The sequence below is a fragment of the Lactuca saligna genome, chromosome 2 (assembly GCF_052625555.1).
Source record: "Lactuca saligna cultivar CGN05327 chromosome 2, ASM5262555v1, whole genome shotgun sequence".
NCBI classification, from domain to species: domain Eukaryota; kingdom Viridiplantae; phylum Streptophyta; class Magnoliopsida; order Asterales; family Asteraceae; genus Lactuca; species Lactuca saligna.
Window position 1 is genome coordinate 150466815 of NC_136418.1, and position 15676 is coordinate 150482490.

Genomic DNA, 15676 nt, shown 5'->3' on the forward strand with positions numbered 1-15676 from the left:
GCATCTCCAACCTACTCTTATTCTCCATTTTCTCCAAATCTTCTCTACCCACCCTCGTTTATTCCCCAATTTTTGAGATACGAATAGTATTACATCAAATACGGTGTTATATTATTCATTTCTTCCAAAATGAGGATGAATTTTGTGTTGTCGGTTTTAGTCTCTCTATTTATATATTTATACATTTCTAGATTATTTTTATCTACTAATTATAATTTATATATAATATTTAATACTTATAATATTTTGTTATATATTAAATTAAGTTAATTCATATAAAGTTTGTTTTTTGTTCTTTATATCCATATAAAAATTTAAATACATAACGAAATTTTAAAAAACGATAACGTATTTTAGAAAAACTTATAATTAAAATTGTATATATCTAATATTTATATGAATGTATATATAATATTTATTTATAAGTTTATTGTAAATATAATCTTTTGTAGTTAGTATTAATGTAATGAAAAAAATATAGATTATATATTTATTAAAACTAAATTAGTAGAGGGGTGCGTTTGATAATTTATGTAAGTTGAAATGATAGAATATATTATGAATATAATTTTTAAGGGTAAAAATGAGGTAAAAAATGGAGTATGATTGTATATGAAACGTTATTTATCCCATTTTTTACTCTATTTTCAAGGAAAAATAGAGATGGGTTAGAGATGGTGTTAAAACATATGAGTTTGATATAATTTTAAATAGAAAAATAAGTTATATCTTAAACAAAATCTATTAAAATATTGTTTGACAAATCTTAAAAAAAAAAAAAAAAAACGAGAAGGATTAAAAGAAAGATAGCCTATGTTTGACATATATTCGATAATTACTAATTGGACTAAAAAAAAGTCAAAAGCTGTGTAGCTTAACAGCAAAAAAAGAAAAAAAAAATAGTGTGATTTTTTTACTAAAAAAGCAATGTATTGGATAGGCTACAAAGTGAGTGAATATGGTCTAATATTAGCTTAATATTAGATTGGTGTAATAGGTTTTTTTATAAAAAAAAAAAAAAAAAAAAAAAAAAAAAAAAAAACCGTCAGTCATTTACGCATTTAATCGCAGTGTGAAACCTTGTAGTTTAGAAAGAAATAAGTAAAAAAGAATATTTAAAATCGATAATGACATATATTGGTTAAAAGAATTTGAGAGAAAGGTCCAATAAGGTCACTTTAATTGAGTCAAGACTCAAGACCCAATAGGTTGGCTTGGCTGCAGATAAGCCGAAGACATGATGACCACCCTATGGCGTAGTTTATTATTATTTTATTTATTCGACTGACACACCTTCTTCAATCTTCCCTCTCCATATGCATCCCTGCAGAGGCAGCTCAACCATTTATTTAATCTTTGCCACCCTCACATCCTCCTCCTCATCTAATTCAAATCAATGATGCGCAGCGTTACTAGCTCCACCTCTGCCAGAGGCATCGCCGCCATTGTCGGCGTTGGTCCCAATCTCGGCCGTTCCGTCGCTCGGAAGTTCGCTCACGAAGGATACACCGTCGCCATCCTCGCCAGAGACCTAGGTAATTATCTTCCCCTAATCAGCTACCTATCTCCTCTCATGTTGTTTCAGTAGTCATTGAGATCAATTTACAGCGAGATTATCGAGATTTGCCGACGAAATAGCGAGGGAGGAGAAAGCGCAGGTGTTTGCTATTCGAATCGATTGCTCCGATACACAGAGCGTGAGAGAAGCATTCGAAGGCGTTCTCTCATTAGGTTTTGTGGAGGTTCTGGTGTACAACGCTTACCAACCAATTCCTTGGCAATACGGTGGCCCTTCAAGTTTCTCCGACATTCGTATCGATTCTTTTCAAAAATCCCTAGCCGTTTCTTCCGTCGGAGCTTTCCACTGTGCTCAACAGGTTCATACTTTACTGTTCACTCTCCTTTGTAATATTTATATTGAATTTTCACACACAAACTGTGTGTTCTCCTTCTTCTCCATAGGTGTTGCCTGGTATGGTAGAAAGAGGAAGAGGAACCATTCTGTTCACCGGTTGTGCTGCTTCCTTATCCGGCATCGCCGGATTCTCTGAATTATGTGCGCATTTGTCTCTTTATAACTATAAAATCTTTGTTTTCCTTTACTTTTCAAACACGATTGTATCAACAGTTTTTACATTACGTACACATATATATCAAAATTTATGTACAGATTGCTGTTGGGATTATATATATATATATATATATATATATATATATATATATATATATATATATATATATATATATATATATATATATATATATATATATATATATATATATATATATATATATAACAACATTTAGTCCTGATTAATTAACTACGGATTCTTGTTTCACAATGTTATAAGGTTGTGGCAAGTTTGCTATGAGAGGATTATCTCAATGTCTGGCTAAAGAATTTAATCCACGTGGCGTACACATAGCGCATGTCATCATCGACGGACTGATTGGTGCATCTCGGTATTCTTATTTCCTTTTTATTTTATATTCTTTGAAAGATCATTAGAAGATATCCAACTGTCGAATAGGACTTCGGGTCTTTAAAATAAAGGGATAAAAGGAATTTTCCCCCCTTTTGATCGTAGATTCTTCTTTGTTGGAATCCTTTCTACTTTCTAGTGCTACATGTAAAGTCAACTCATTGTCACTCATCGTCAAATACGTGTTTTCCTTTTTCTCTTTTACTCTATGCGCAATCTAACCTAATCCAATGACCCAATCCAATTTTTAATAAAAAAACTAAATTATTTCGTTTTCACATATCCATCTCAGTCCAATCAAATTATTTACACTCATTATCAATTCAATCCAATCTATTTTACATTAAAATTTTATATTTATAAAACTATATCAATATTGGTCTTATTTTGTAAAGAAAAATAAATTAGATATTTTGACATATTTTATTTTATTTTATATCAAAGATAAAAATTACTTTTTAACATGAAAATTAATTGGTTTCTTAATACCATTTTGTACAAGTGCCATGAATTTGCAATACGATTTGGGACGAGCTAAGGGCGCCCACACGATCAGGTTCACAAATGATTGTTTCATTTTAATTTTTTAATACTCTTTTTCCAAAGAGCCGCTCGCGAAACCCCCCAATGGGGTAGTCTTAGGCTATGTTTGGCGCGTCACAGCTAGCTGATAAGTTAGTTTATTTTTCGAGCTTTTTTATATTGTCGTGTTTGGTAAGCCAAAAAGTAGCTTATAAGGTAGCTTTTTGAAAAACTATTTAGACTAGCATTTTATGTGTTTTTTTAAAAATTTCCAAATACACCCCTTAATTAATTATAGAAACACATACTTTTACAAGTCATTTTATGTAATTTTATATATTTCAGCTATTTTTTCAGCTACTTTTACCAAAAATTATTTTTTTCAGCTAGTAGGTCAAACATAACATTAGTAGTGAGTAGTGAGTAACCAGGCCATAGTCACAACTCGCGAGCTAGTGCTACACATATGTTTCTTTTTTCGCCTAAAACATTTCTTTATATGAATTTTCAAGAATCTTTTACTCTAGTAATTTCTTATATATATATATATATATATATATATATATATATATATATATATATATATATATATATATATATATATATATATAATGTCTAATGAGATCATTAATTTTTTTAGAATTATTTTTAACAAATTTTTTTAAAATTTATTTTATATCGAGACAAATATCTAAAATATGTAAATTCATCATTTTTCAACTTATTTCCATATTGATATTCGAGAATAAAACTTTTCCGAAAAATGTACATCATATGCACATTTTTCGTAAAATAGCTCATTATATATATATATATATATATATATATATATATATATATATATATATATATATATATATATATATATATATATATATATATATATAACAAGTAAATTGCATATATGCATAAACTCAAATGTGTATGATTTTTCAACCTTGGTTTTAGAGTTTATCTTATATCGAAAAACATAAGTAAATTCATTATTTATTAACTTCTTTCTATATAGATATTTGAAAAAAAAAAAAAAAAAGTTTACACGAAATGTGCATCATATATACATATACATGAAATGAAAACACACGAAATGTGCATAGCTGCATATATGCACATTAATGTACATATGAAAAACATCTTAATTAGTTAGTGTGTTAGGACACTTTTATGGAATGTGTTTTTTTGAAAAAAAAAATCAAAACAAATCGTTTTTCTACTTTTGTGCATGTAATGCACATGTTACAATTTTTTTTTTCCGAATATCAATAGGAAAGATGCTAAAAATAATGAATTATATATTTTTATTTATTTTTTCGATATAATATAAGCTATTAAATAAGCGTTAAAAAATGACGTTATTGGATAATTTTAGTTGCTACTAGCTACTATTGTCATAGTTACTTTTGTTAGTTTGTATAAGGTACATATTATAATGAGACCAAAAATTGTATATTCTTTATGCTCCACTTTACACAACTAAGACCAATTTACGTACATATTGGCTACGTGTTACTTCCTTTATCATTAATTCATCTTTGCATGTACTTTCACTCGTGAATCAACCATGATTGTTTACGTAGTTCCATAATAATTTCTTATAAAAAAGATAGAGAAATTAAATTGATTCTTATTTTTTATGCCTACAAATATTCCTATTCAATAAAATTACGATACATGTCATCTTTTCATATTTTTTAAACTAAATCATTAAAACTATATTATGAATATATCAAATACAATTAAATTGAATGGTGATTTGTTATAATTTTAGTGGGTAGGAATAATTGTAGGAATAAAAGGTAGAAAATAATTTAATTTCTCAAAAGGATAATACTCGTGGGTAAAAATGAAGGATACGTATGCTTATTCAACTTATACATACCCTTCTTTAAACATAGGTCCACATGGCGGATCATTTTACTATTGTCCCATCAGCTAGAATTAATCAAATGATTGGAGATTGATGCGCTTTTGTTTCCTACATTAATTATTGTGTTGTCCATGATAATTGATCAATCACATGGATTGAAAAAATAAAAATAAAAAAAAAATAAAAAAATTAGACAAGGGTAGATGTCGGTATTAAAATTAGTGTTTTTTTCTTTTTCATTTTTTTTAAAATTTAAATCAAATACATATTTTATTTTACTCGTAAATTACGTAATTTATCAATAACGATATTTGAACCCATAACCTATGGTCGAATGACTATTTTCAATAACAGCTAATATCATTATGCCACAAGACATTCGATTATAAAAGTTAGGTGTGTAATTACGCAAAGATAAAGATAATGATGGGAGTCTCGTTTTGCAGGGCATCAACTATGCCACAAAGATCATTAGTTGGAGAACAACAGGGTGTAGGTGGGGATGGATCCATGGACCCTGACTCGGTGGCTCAAACCTATTGGTATCTGCACATTCAACCCCGGGGTGCATGGACCCAAGAAATAGACATCCGTACACCGAACCCAAGACTTTTCTAAAAGATTACAACAACATAAATCAACAACTATACCTAAATCTCAAAAGGTATTTGCAACAACATAAACACAATTTATATATATTGTTTATTGTTCCTTTAATATTTGTGTTTGTGTGTTTATTTATATGTGAAGTCATAAGATGATGGTATTGATACATAGGAAGAAGTTATTCTAGATTCAATTATTGGTAAGTCCAAAACTTTCAATTAGTAGTGTAAACTATTTTGTACAACTACAATCAATGATTTGATTATTTTAACTCATGAGAATTACTAGGTTTGAGGTGATGTAGAAAGAAAGGATATATATGGTAGATGGAGGGAATCGTGTCTTAATAGAGCACGCACAACTTAAATGTACCACTTGCATTACCTCAGTGACATGTCTGTTGGTGGACCTTCGTTTAACTTTTTGTCTACTTTTGCCCCCGTGGGTCCCTCCTACGTATTTGATTGCATTACATACTTGTACTTTCTATTTCCATGCTTTTCATGGTTGTACCTTATGTGTTTAGTTTTTGCCAAACAAATGTGATATCTGTTAGGTTATGATGGGTTGGCCCAATCATAAACCACATACTTCAATTCCGACCTAGCCCCACACGCACTTTTTTGCTATTACTCATTTGTCCATACTTTTGATGTAACTCATACTGTTAATGCTCGAAGAGTATCCAATAGTTAAGTTTTTTTTTTTTTTTTTTCCTACTATTTTGAATTTGAAAATGGGTAAGGAGAGTGATAGTGTTATGAACCCTAATCATATAAGTGGTGAGAATCTTTCAGCAACATTCTATGTAAAGAATTTTCCAAAGGAGATGGATCTGAAAGGCTTATGGAATCTTTGTGAAAGCCAAGGCAAAGTGGTAGATGTCTACATGTATAGCTAGGAAACTATCAAAACAGCGATGAAGATTCGCCTTTGTTCGATTTCTAAATGCGGTGAATGAGAAAGAATTAAGTTCAATAAAGAGAATGGGTCAACTTTCACGTCACTTCAAATTTTGTTATTTTTAAAATCATTTTAAACACGGTTTTTAAAACAATATTTTTATTTAACAATGAAAATTCTCAAAATTCAAAATAAAATATTTTATAAAATAAATAATCATTCTTTCAACAAAGTCGGATGTCAACTCACATATATCAAACCATATTTCGCTTACCTGAAATAGCCCAATATAACACAACAACTAAAAGCTCTAAACTTCAAGCAAAATTAATTATCATCTACAATATAACACAATGGTTCCTAAGTGGGCTCGGGATTGGGAGCCAAAAGGCCTCAAATCTTGCTCTTCTAGCAAAATGGTGGTAGAGGTATAAAAAAGAAACATCATCTCTTTGGGTAAATGTCATAAATGCAATCCATATTTCACCTCGTCGTGTTTGGAAATTCCTTCCGGTAAGATCTGAAATTTCTGATGTTTAGAAAAAATTGCAAAAATTGATATTGATTTTCTTAGAATTGACATCTGAATTACGACATGGTGACGTCTAGGCTCAAAACCCTAGATTTCAGGCCTTGGGCCCTATTTAAAGGAAGTGATGGCTAGGGTTTCATCTACCCTTAACCTCCATCACCTCCAAGTGTGTTGACTAAAACCCTAATCCCATCTCCTCCATATTTAACCCTTTTTGTGGTGTTTTTGTAGCATTTGAAGAAATAAGAAGGTGCTCTAGTTCAACGATTCATCAAGAAAGCTCATCTTCATCCCTTGGTATGCTTTTGGACTTTTGTAAGTCCACAAGCTATTACCTTTTTTTATGCAATCTTCTAGATCAAGGTTTTTATTTACATTTCTTCATGTTTATGTTGGTTTGAGTGGATGGATCTAATAAAGTTTGTAATTTTATTGATCCTTGAGGTCCTAAGAAGGTTAGATGTTCCATATTTGAAGTGTTATGCATTTTGAGTTCATGCATGGGGTTTTGACCTCATTTCTCTCAATTTGACCTAGTTTGAATGAAAGGCATGCATTAGTCATGCATGTCTACAAAACAAGGATTTTTATGATGAATATAAGTGTGGGAAAGCTTTCTAGAAAGTTTTAGGAAAGGACTTAACGAATTTAAAGCTTAATCATTAAATTTGTCTTCTACTAGAAACCACGATGTGGCATGATGCTCGGAATGACGTGGTGGAGAGTTTTCACAACTGATTTGTCATGTTGCTACCACAACGTGGTCATTGGTTGGTCACGATGTGGTGACCGTTGACTTTTTGACCTAGTTAACTTTTGGTCAACTGAGTAGTTTAGATGGTAGACTAAGGTTTGACCTTAAATGTTTCATTAGGTGGTGTGTAGCACCATATTTTCTTCTATGAGAGCTTTGGTACTTTCGACTTCGATTATAAGGCGAGTCTCTCATTATACTATTTAGGATGCTAGATTATCTTTGTGACTCTTGCATGGAAGACCATGATCTGGACCCTGACAACTGTATGAAAGACTAGGATATGGCCCCAGACAATTATATGAAAGACTAGGATCTGACCCTTGACACTTGTATGTATGACCAAGATTTGGCCCTTGACATTGCAATGAAAGACCATGATTTGGCCTATGGCAGGAAGTGATTGTAAGAATATGATTTGGCCCATAACATTCACTTGGGGTTTAAATAGACCCGTGAGTTTATGTATGGTATGTGGTATTTTGGGTAACTCACTAAACTTTGTGTTTACGGTTTTAAGTTTGTTGTTTTAGGTACTTCCGGTTCCAAAGGGAAATTCCGACTTGATCACACTGCACCCCCTGGAGTTTTTCTGCACTATCTATTTTTTGACTTTACTATGATGTTTTGAGAATACATTATATCATGATTATCTTTTAAATGATTGAATGCATGGTTTTGGTTGTTCGCTAAATGAAAATTTTACTTAGTATTTTGGGGACATTATAGAACTACAACTAGAATAATAAATAATTTTTTGTGACCGAAGAAACTAGAAAATAGAAGGGGGAGATTTACATAGTCGATGGTGCCAGGTGGGAAAAGAGGCAACAACAAGAATAATGATGGGTTCAGACTTTATAAATGAAGGGACAACACGATAGAGATCTAAACAAGTGTTATCACAACGTTGATGGGGAGTACTTGTTATAAGATCCTTCACAGCGAAACCAAATCGACCAAACTCAATATGTAGCACCTGGTTCCCGGTGCATACTCCTTGCTATTTACCTTTTAAAAATAAATAAATGATAATAATGCATCTTGCCTTGGACTCGGCGAGTTGATGGGCCAACTCGCCAAGTAGAAGTGGGACAAGGCGCGGGAGTTGGACTTTGGACTCGGCGAGTAGGCCCTGATTGGGCAAAAACCCTAATACGTGTGTTTGCACCCTATTTAAACACTCTAACTTGGCCTTCTTTGTCCCTAACACTTCCAGAGAGAAGTAGAGCGAGACCCTAGCCCCCATATTGTTCTTGAGAGTGTTTTTGGCTTTGTGAAGGAGGTTTGGAGCTTAGAAGAAGAAAAAGGTGGTTGAAGAGTGCAAGGAAAGGAGTAGATCCGAACTCTACTCAGGGAGAAGCTTCCATTTAGGAAGAAAAGTCCCTACCTTGATCTTTAGGTCATTAGTTACCATTTTTGTCCCAAATTGGTGGTTTTCAAGCCCTAAAACACCAAACTCCATGTGTGGTGCTTAATGATCCGAAAGGACTGCAGATCTAGACTTATTGGATGAATTAGTAGCATAAAGTTATGCAGTTGAAGTGATTGAGGTCCCCATTGAGTGTATGACCTCATTAAGAGTTTGGTTTTGGCCTTATGAGCTTATAGGGCCATGCATTCACGTAAAGTTTGCAACTTTACGTGATAAGCATGCTCAAGGAACATGGATCTATGGTTTTGAAGCGTTGTATGTCTCAGATTTGGCCTATATGGGAAATGGGTCATAGGGACTTGGCGAGTCCCAAGGAGGAACTCAGCGAGTTCCATGAAGATGTCCTTAGACTCGGCGAGTTGGATGAACAACTCGGCGAGTCCTACGAAGATTGCCTGGAACTCGGCGAGTTGGGTCGCGAGTCGGTTCAATCGTCTCAAGTAATGAGTTAAGGGTGATTCAGTGAGTGGGAAGAAGGTATGGTCGAGTAGGATCGGGTTAATAGGAAAAGGACTCGGCGAGTCTATGCCATGACTCGGTGAGTCCAGTCAAATTGTCACACACCCAAACCAAGGATGGAGGAAACGTCCGGGGGTGGAGGACTTCATGTAGAGTATCACAACAACGAGTATAATAGTGCTCAAAGTAAATACAACTATCACAAATATAATTGAAAAAGTTACATCAAAGTACATGTTTACATGATTCACCTCAATTACATTATGATACAAAATGAACTGTTTGACGATTTATCGTCCCATCCTCAAAACGTTGTTGATTTCCTGTTTTCACTGAATTCCTGAGAATACAAGTAGTTTTGAAAAAAAGTGTCAACACAAAGGTTGGTGAGTTCATAAGAGATTTCGTTAGAAAACTAAACCGTTTTCCTTGTAAAAGCGTTAGAATATGTATCCAGAAAATCTGATATTTTCTTTAAAATCTGTGTAATGTAGTGTTTAAAATCTGTTAGAATATGTATCCAGAAAATCTGATATTTTCTTTAAAAAGTGTCAACCGAAGACCAAAATGTATAAGTAACCTCTCTTACTAATAGAAAATGTTATGTGTTTAAATGGACATGGACGCGTTTGAATTAAACGAAATTTCCGTATACTCTTATGTTTGTTTATATTTTATGTATATGTAGTCCTAAATCCGAGGACCGATAATTAACAAGTATTGGCCATACTTAAAGGTATAAATGTGGTTTCAAGTGATGTGTAGTCATAATTACCAAAACCGAAAGTGTACAGTAATATATGTACTCATTGAGATAAAAAGTGATTTTAAATCGACATAAAACCCATTTAAGTTTTATAACTAAAATCCCGTAAACTTTATGGATTGTTATATCCCTATGTGAGTTGCTATAATCATACTATGACTAAATGAACCTGCCGCGACGTTTCTCAGGCGTCGCGAAACTGAAATGACATTTGTCACCCGTAGACCTGCAGGTCCCACTGTAGCTAGCAACAAGGTGTGGTGTGTCAAACATAATATAGATCTATATACAAGTATCACTTTCTCCCTCCAGGAGATTCTAATTATAACTACCAGGAATTATATCCCGCACTCGGATGTACGGGAAGAGAATGTCTCACAATTTAGGTTAACAAGTTTACGTGAAATGTGTGTGAATGTAAATCTTTTCTGTATGAACGTACCCTTTTTGTACGAGTGTGTTGTGTAATGTATCATAAACTATACCTATTATAGTTTATCTAAAACGTTTGTAATATGTAAGAACTCTTTTATGGAAATGCATTAATGTTACGAATCCATTAAACTATACTTTTTATAGTGTATTATACGTGTTCTAAAATGAATGAATAATATTTATTATGAATCACTTAGTTTCAGTTCATGATGATAAACTAACAAAGAAACACATTCAATAATTAGAACTTATGATTATACACTTTGCTCAACATAATACAAAGTGTTATGATATTTATATGTTGTTAGCTAACTTTAACCATTCTGCACTGTTTTGGAAAAATCATAGAAAAATCATAAGAAGTCGAAAATTAGATCTGTAAATTCTGAGAGTTACCAAAATGTGTCTAGTTTACTCATAATTTTTATTACGATTTTTAATGACCTTCAACTTGGGTGAAAAAGTCCATAATCACAGACTGGTCCGGATTGTTGTTTGAAATGATGGGCAGTTTTGTAAAAATCACCATAAATTGTAGAAAAATCGTATGGAGATGTGCAAGTAGTCATTTTAAAGCTAAGAACTTGAAATATTTGCAACTTATACAGTTTTGAAAACAAAAATGTTTAAGTTGCCCAAAACAGTCCGTGAATGGAGATGAACTTTTCTGATGAAGGCTGTTAGAAAAGTTTAGTTATGTTCTTGGTGTTTTAACTTGTATTCCCCCCCTAAAAACTTGAGAAAACATGAAAATGTAGGGGTATGAACACACCTTGAGTGATTTCAGTAGATAAGTGTTGAAGAAGAGAAGTGTTCAACCCAAGAACACTTAAAGAATCACTTGAAGATTCGAAGATCTAACATCATAGTTATGGAGTTTGTGTAAGCAATCAATGATTTGAGTAGAGTGAAGTGCAATAATCATAAGGAGGATGAATTTTGCTTACTAAGAGTGGAAGAACACTTGAAAATCAGCCTTGAATCTCGAATTTGGTAGAGAAAAAGTTTGAGAGAAAAGTGGTGTTTGATACTTGGTGAAATGAGAGCAAATGAGAGAAATGAGGAGAGAGGATGTTTTGTTCCAGCTCTAAAAACGTGAGAATGGGTGGAAATTGAGTGTAAGGGACTTTGAAGTGACCTAGGTAAGGTGGGGAGGTGTGGCTCGTCATAGAGTGGGTGTGGGCTGGTTGCATGTGACATAAGATCAAGCAAGGTCAACACTCCACCTTAAATAAATCACCCATTAGATTTTTATTATTTAGATAATGATTTTCATGAAAATATGTTTAAATTATGAATATTTAGGGTTTATTATGTTAAAATATAATTTCTGGAGAAAATCCCGCTTTAAAATCACGAAAAACGGGCTTAAAATGTTAAAACTATAAAAAAAATGGGCTAAAAGTGGCAAAATTCCAAAATCTGGTCGAGTTTCGGTCTTCTGATGCTAGAACTGAGAGGAGAGAGGGCAGAAACCGAGAGGGGAGAAGAAACCGAGAGACGAGAAGAGAGAGAGCAGAGACCGAGAGGTGAGAAGGAAGGGCCGAGACGCGAACAGAGACAGAGAGGCGGGAGGAGACCGAGAGGGGCGAGGAGATAGAGAGGAGAGCAGGAGACAGAGAGGCGGAGCAGAGAGCCGAGAGGAGGGAAGGAAGCCGAGAGGCTGGCATGGGAACCGAGAAGGGACAGAGACCGAGAACAGAGGCTCTGTCCTCGCGAGTTTCGGCCCGAGAGGCCTCTCTTCTTGGTTTCGGTTCCTAAGAAGGGTTTCGGTTCCTAAAGCTTATTTTACTCGTTTTCACTCCGTTTTGAGCCATTTTTGACCCGGTTAAGGGTCAGAATGACCCGAATGATTGTAAAAAGTTACGGGAACTTTTGAGAGAGATTTGGAAGAGATTTCACATACTTGAAGAGATTTGGGAGAGATTTGACATTCTTGGAGAGATTTCTCATACAAAGAGATATTTGCGAGAGATTTCACATACTTGGAGAGATTTGGGAGAGATTTGACATTCTTGGAGAGATTTCTCGTACAGAGAGAGATTTCACATACTTGGAGAGATTTGATATTCTTGGAGAGATTTCTCATACAAAGAGATATTTGAGAGAGATTTCACATACTTGGAGAGATTTGGGAGAGATTTGACATTCTTGGAGAGATTTCTCATACAAAGAGATATTTGAGAGAGATTTCACATACTTGGAGAGATTTGGGAGAGATTTGACATTCTTGGAGAGATTTCTCATACAAAGAGATATTTGAGAGAGATTTCACATACTTAGAGAGATTTTGGAGAGATTTGACATTCTTGGAGAGATTTCTCATTCTTGGAGAGATTTGGGAGAGATTTGACATGCTCGGAGAGATTTGGGAGAGATTCTCGATTAAAGTGGGATAGAGTGAAAACGATTGAGAGAGGTTTCATGTGTGGCATTTGTGAGTGTCCGGCTTCGCAATGCAAGGTTCGTAAACCCTGTTAAGCCTTGTTTAAGGATCTTACACACTCCCGATGAGTATGCAACATTGTTTTATTGGTTTGACTCGCCACGTACCACAATTTTAGGTTAAGGAGATCTAGATGTTGGCACTTTTTGATTTATGATCTCTCATTAGAATAGAGAGTTGTGTAGAAATTTTATAATGTAAATTCTAGTACCCACGGGCAAATTGAGTCGAACGGTTTGACTTGTTGACTTCGGTTGACTTTGACTTGACCGGAAATTGACGGTTGTCACACAAATGGACATTGACTTTGACCAAGGAGTTGACCTTGGACCAAGGGAGGGTCAGTCTTTTGACCTAAGGGTATTTATGGGTGTCTAACCTATGTTTATGGTTTATAGCCGGAGGATTTGCGATCCAGCAGTCAGACGCTCAGCAAGCAGACTTCAGCAGCTATTTTTGAGGTGAGTTACCTTCCAGTAGTGGTGGGTCTAAGGCTACAATGCCGGCCCACCGGTAGGAGACGTATGATAGATGATTGTCTTTGTGATATCATCTAGGTTTGCTACTACCTGTTATGTTATATGCTAGCATGATATGTTGTATGTGATAGTAGTAGAGTTCGGTTGTTAGGACCGAAGGGTAGTCAGACACCCCAGGTACGTCTGACAGTATGTGATGATATGTTTGCATGCTAGCTTGTTATGTTATATGCGATAGAGGTAGTAGGAGGGGACCAGTCCCCGAGTTCGGTTGTTAGGACCGAAGGGTAGTTCAGGCACCCTAGATATGTCTGATATTATGTTATATTATGATATATGTGATAGTAACAGTAGGGGTGAAATAGTCCTCGAGGATCGGTCGTTAGGACCGATAGGTAGTCAGCACTCCAGAATGGACTGACATGGGTAGTCAGCACCCCAGAACGACTTGACACGGGTGGGTCGGCACCCGAGAATGGCCGTACCGGGTAAGTCGGGCACCCCAGAATTGCCCAGCAATATGTATGATATGTGATTGTATGGTATGTGGTATGATGGGGGAACTCACTAAGCTTCGTGCTTATAGTTTTCAGTTTTGGTTTCAGGTACCTCTTCTTCGAAGGGGAAGGAGTTGGCGCGGTAGCAGCACCTCACACACACGTTTTGTATTCCGCACTATGAGATCTTCCTGGTGATTTGTACTCTGACTTTGTTATGTTTTTATAAATTGGTTTCCAGACACGCACATCTTTTATGAAATGATATGATCGGTGAATGTTTTATTTCTAATGTTTTGCTAAGTATGTGTTTTAAAAATGAAATTTTTGGCTCGTATTTTTGGGATGTTACATAATAGAAACACATTTCTCAGTGGAAAAGCGACGAACATAAATTAGATTTTTAACTATTTTATCATAAACTAAGACATTGTTTTAAAAGAAGACGGTTGATTGAAAAAAGGAAAAGATGTTTGGCTAATATAGCTAATCGGAAGTAAAACACTTTTGTCAACCATAATAAATTCAGATTTACATGGAGTTAAAGAACAAAATGCACATTGATTAAATGTCATTTGAGTGATTGCTCCATAATCCATGTATATTGATTATACTATGGTAGTTGGACAAACATAGACTCAAAAACTAATGTAAGATCCATATACTTTTGTATTCCGAGCTGTGTAATAAGACCACCAAAAGAAGCATTTGCGAATTATTGTGGTGAGTGAGATTGTAGATCAAGATAACTATGTAATATTGTTGATACGGTGGTGTGAAAGGTTGATGTGGGCACAAAGTTGCAACGATTGCTATTTTGGAGTTGGAACGTAGCCGCCAGGAAGATGCTAAAAACAACAGAGAGTAGCATGGATTTGTTGATGTGAAACGCCGACAACAAGATGCTATAAATAGTGACCAAACGAAGTATTATTAAAAGTTTTATATATTCTCTTAAAATAATACAATGCAAAAACAAATAAAAATCAGAAAACATTTTACATTTCTTATCTTTATGGTGTTATAAAAATATATAAAACTAACATATTAAAAATGATTTGATAAGAGTATATTTACAAGGTTAGTTTTCATAATTGGTTAAAAAAACAAAAATACAAAATTAATACTTTATAATTTATGATTTTTTTCAAATAAATTCCGTAAAAAAATATAAATCTAGTTAGGTTTTGTGGAATAGGGACAAAATCAATTTATGTGAAATAGGGACTGAAACTATTAAGAAGCTTTAAATTAAGGACCAAATCTAAAAAATCAATCCTTTTGGGATCAAATCCGAAAAAATTTCTAAACTAAGGGACCAAAAATACAATTTAATCTTTATCTGTTAATTAAATATTCTTCCAATTAAGCTTGCACGTCATCCAAATATGCCAATTCAACCTAGTGGTTACCTAAAAACTTAGAAGTGAACTTGTGTTAAATTGTGATAAAACGAAAGAAAAAAAAAAAAAAAAAAAAAATTTAAGAACGG

The 15676-nt window shown here is 33.9% G+C and overlaps 1 protein-coding gene across 7 annotated transcripts; it reads left to right on the forward strand.

Moving 5' to 3' along the window:
• Positions 1–1241: 1241 nt before the first annotated feature.
• LOC145032060 (NAD(P)-binding Rossmann-fold superfamily protein) lies at positions 1242–8303 on the forward strand. Of its 7 annotated transcripts, none has more exons than XR_013677071.1 (7): positions 1242–1535; positions 1609–1877; positions 1963–2056; positions 2352–2463; positions 5319–5536; positions 7145–7210; positions 8201–8303. XR_013677071.1 is itself a non-coding variant. In XM_078980731.1 (6 exons), exons 1-5 carry the CDS (start codon positions 1397–1399, stop codon positions 5488–5490), a joined length of 786 nt encoding a protein of 261 aa, XP_078836857.1. In that variant the 5' UTR covers positions 1242–1396; the 3' UTR covers positions 5491–5536; positions 7145–7294. The 7 variants fall into 7 exon arrangements, 4 of the variants coding, with proteins under 4 accessions (XP_078836857.1, XP_078836858.1, XP_078836856.1 ...); XR_013677070.1 differs by lacking the exons at positions 7145–7210; positions 8201–8303 and adding exons at positions 5623–5677; positions 5767–6157; XM_078980731.1 differs by lacking the exon at positions 8201–8303 and having other exon boundaries at positions 7145–7294.
• Positions 8304–15676: the final 7373 nt, after the last annotated feature.

Coding starts and splice junctions, on each gene's coding strand:
- LOC145032060 (XM_078980731.1), top strand. CDS start 1,397: ATGATGCGCAGCGTTACTAGCTCCACCTCTGCCAGAGGCATCGCCGCC. Junction 1,878..1,962: donor CTTTCCACTGTGCTCAACAG/GTTCATACTTTA, acceptor TCTTCTCCATAG/GTGTTGCCTGGTATGGTAGA. Junction 2,057..2,351: donor CGCCGGATTCTCTGAATTAT/GTGCGCATTTGT, acceptor CAATGTTATAAG/GTTGTGGCAAGTTTGCTATG.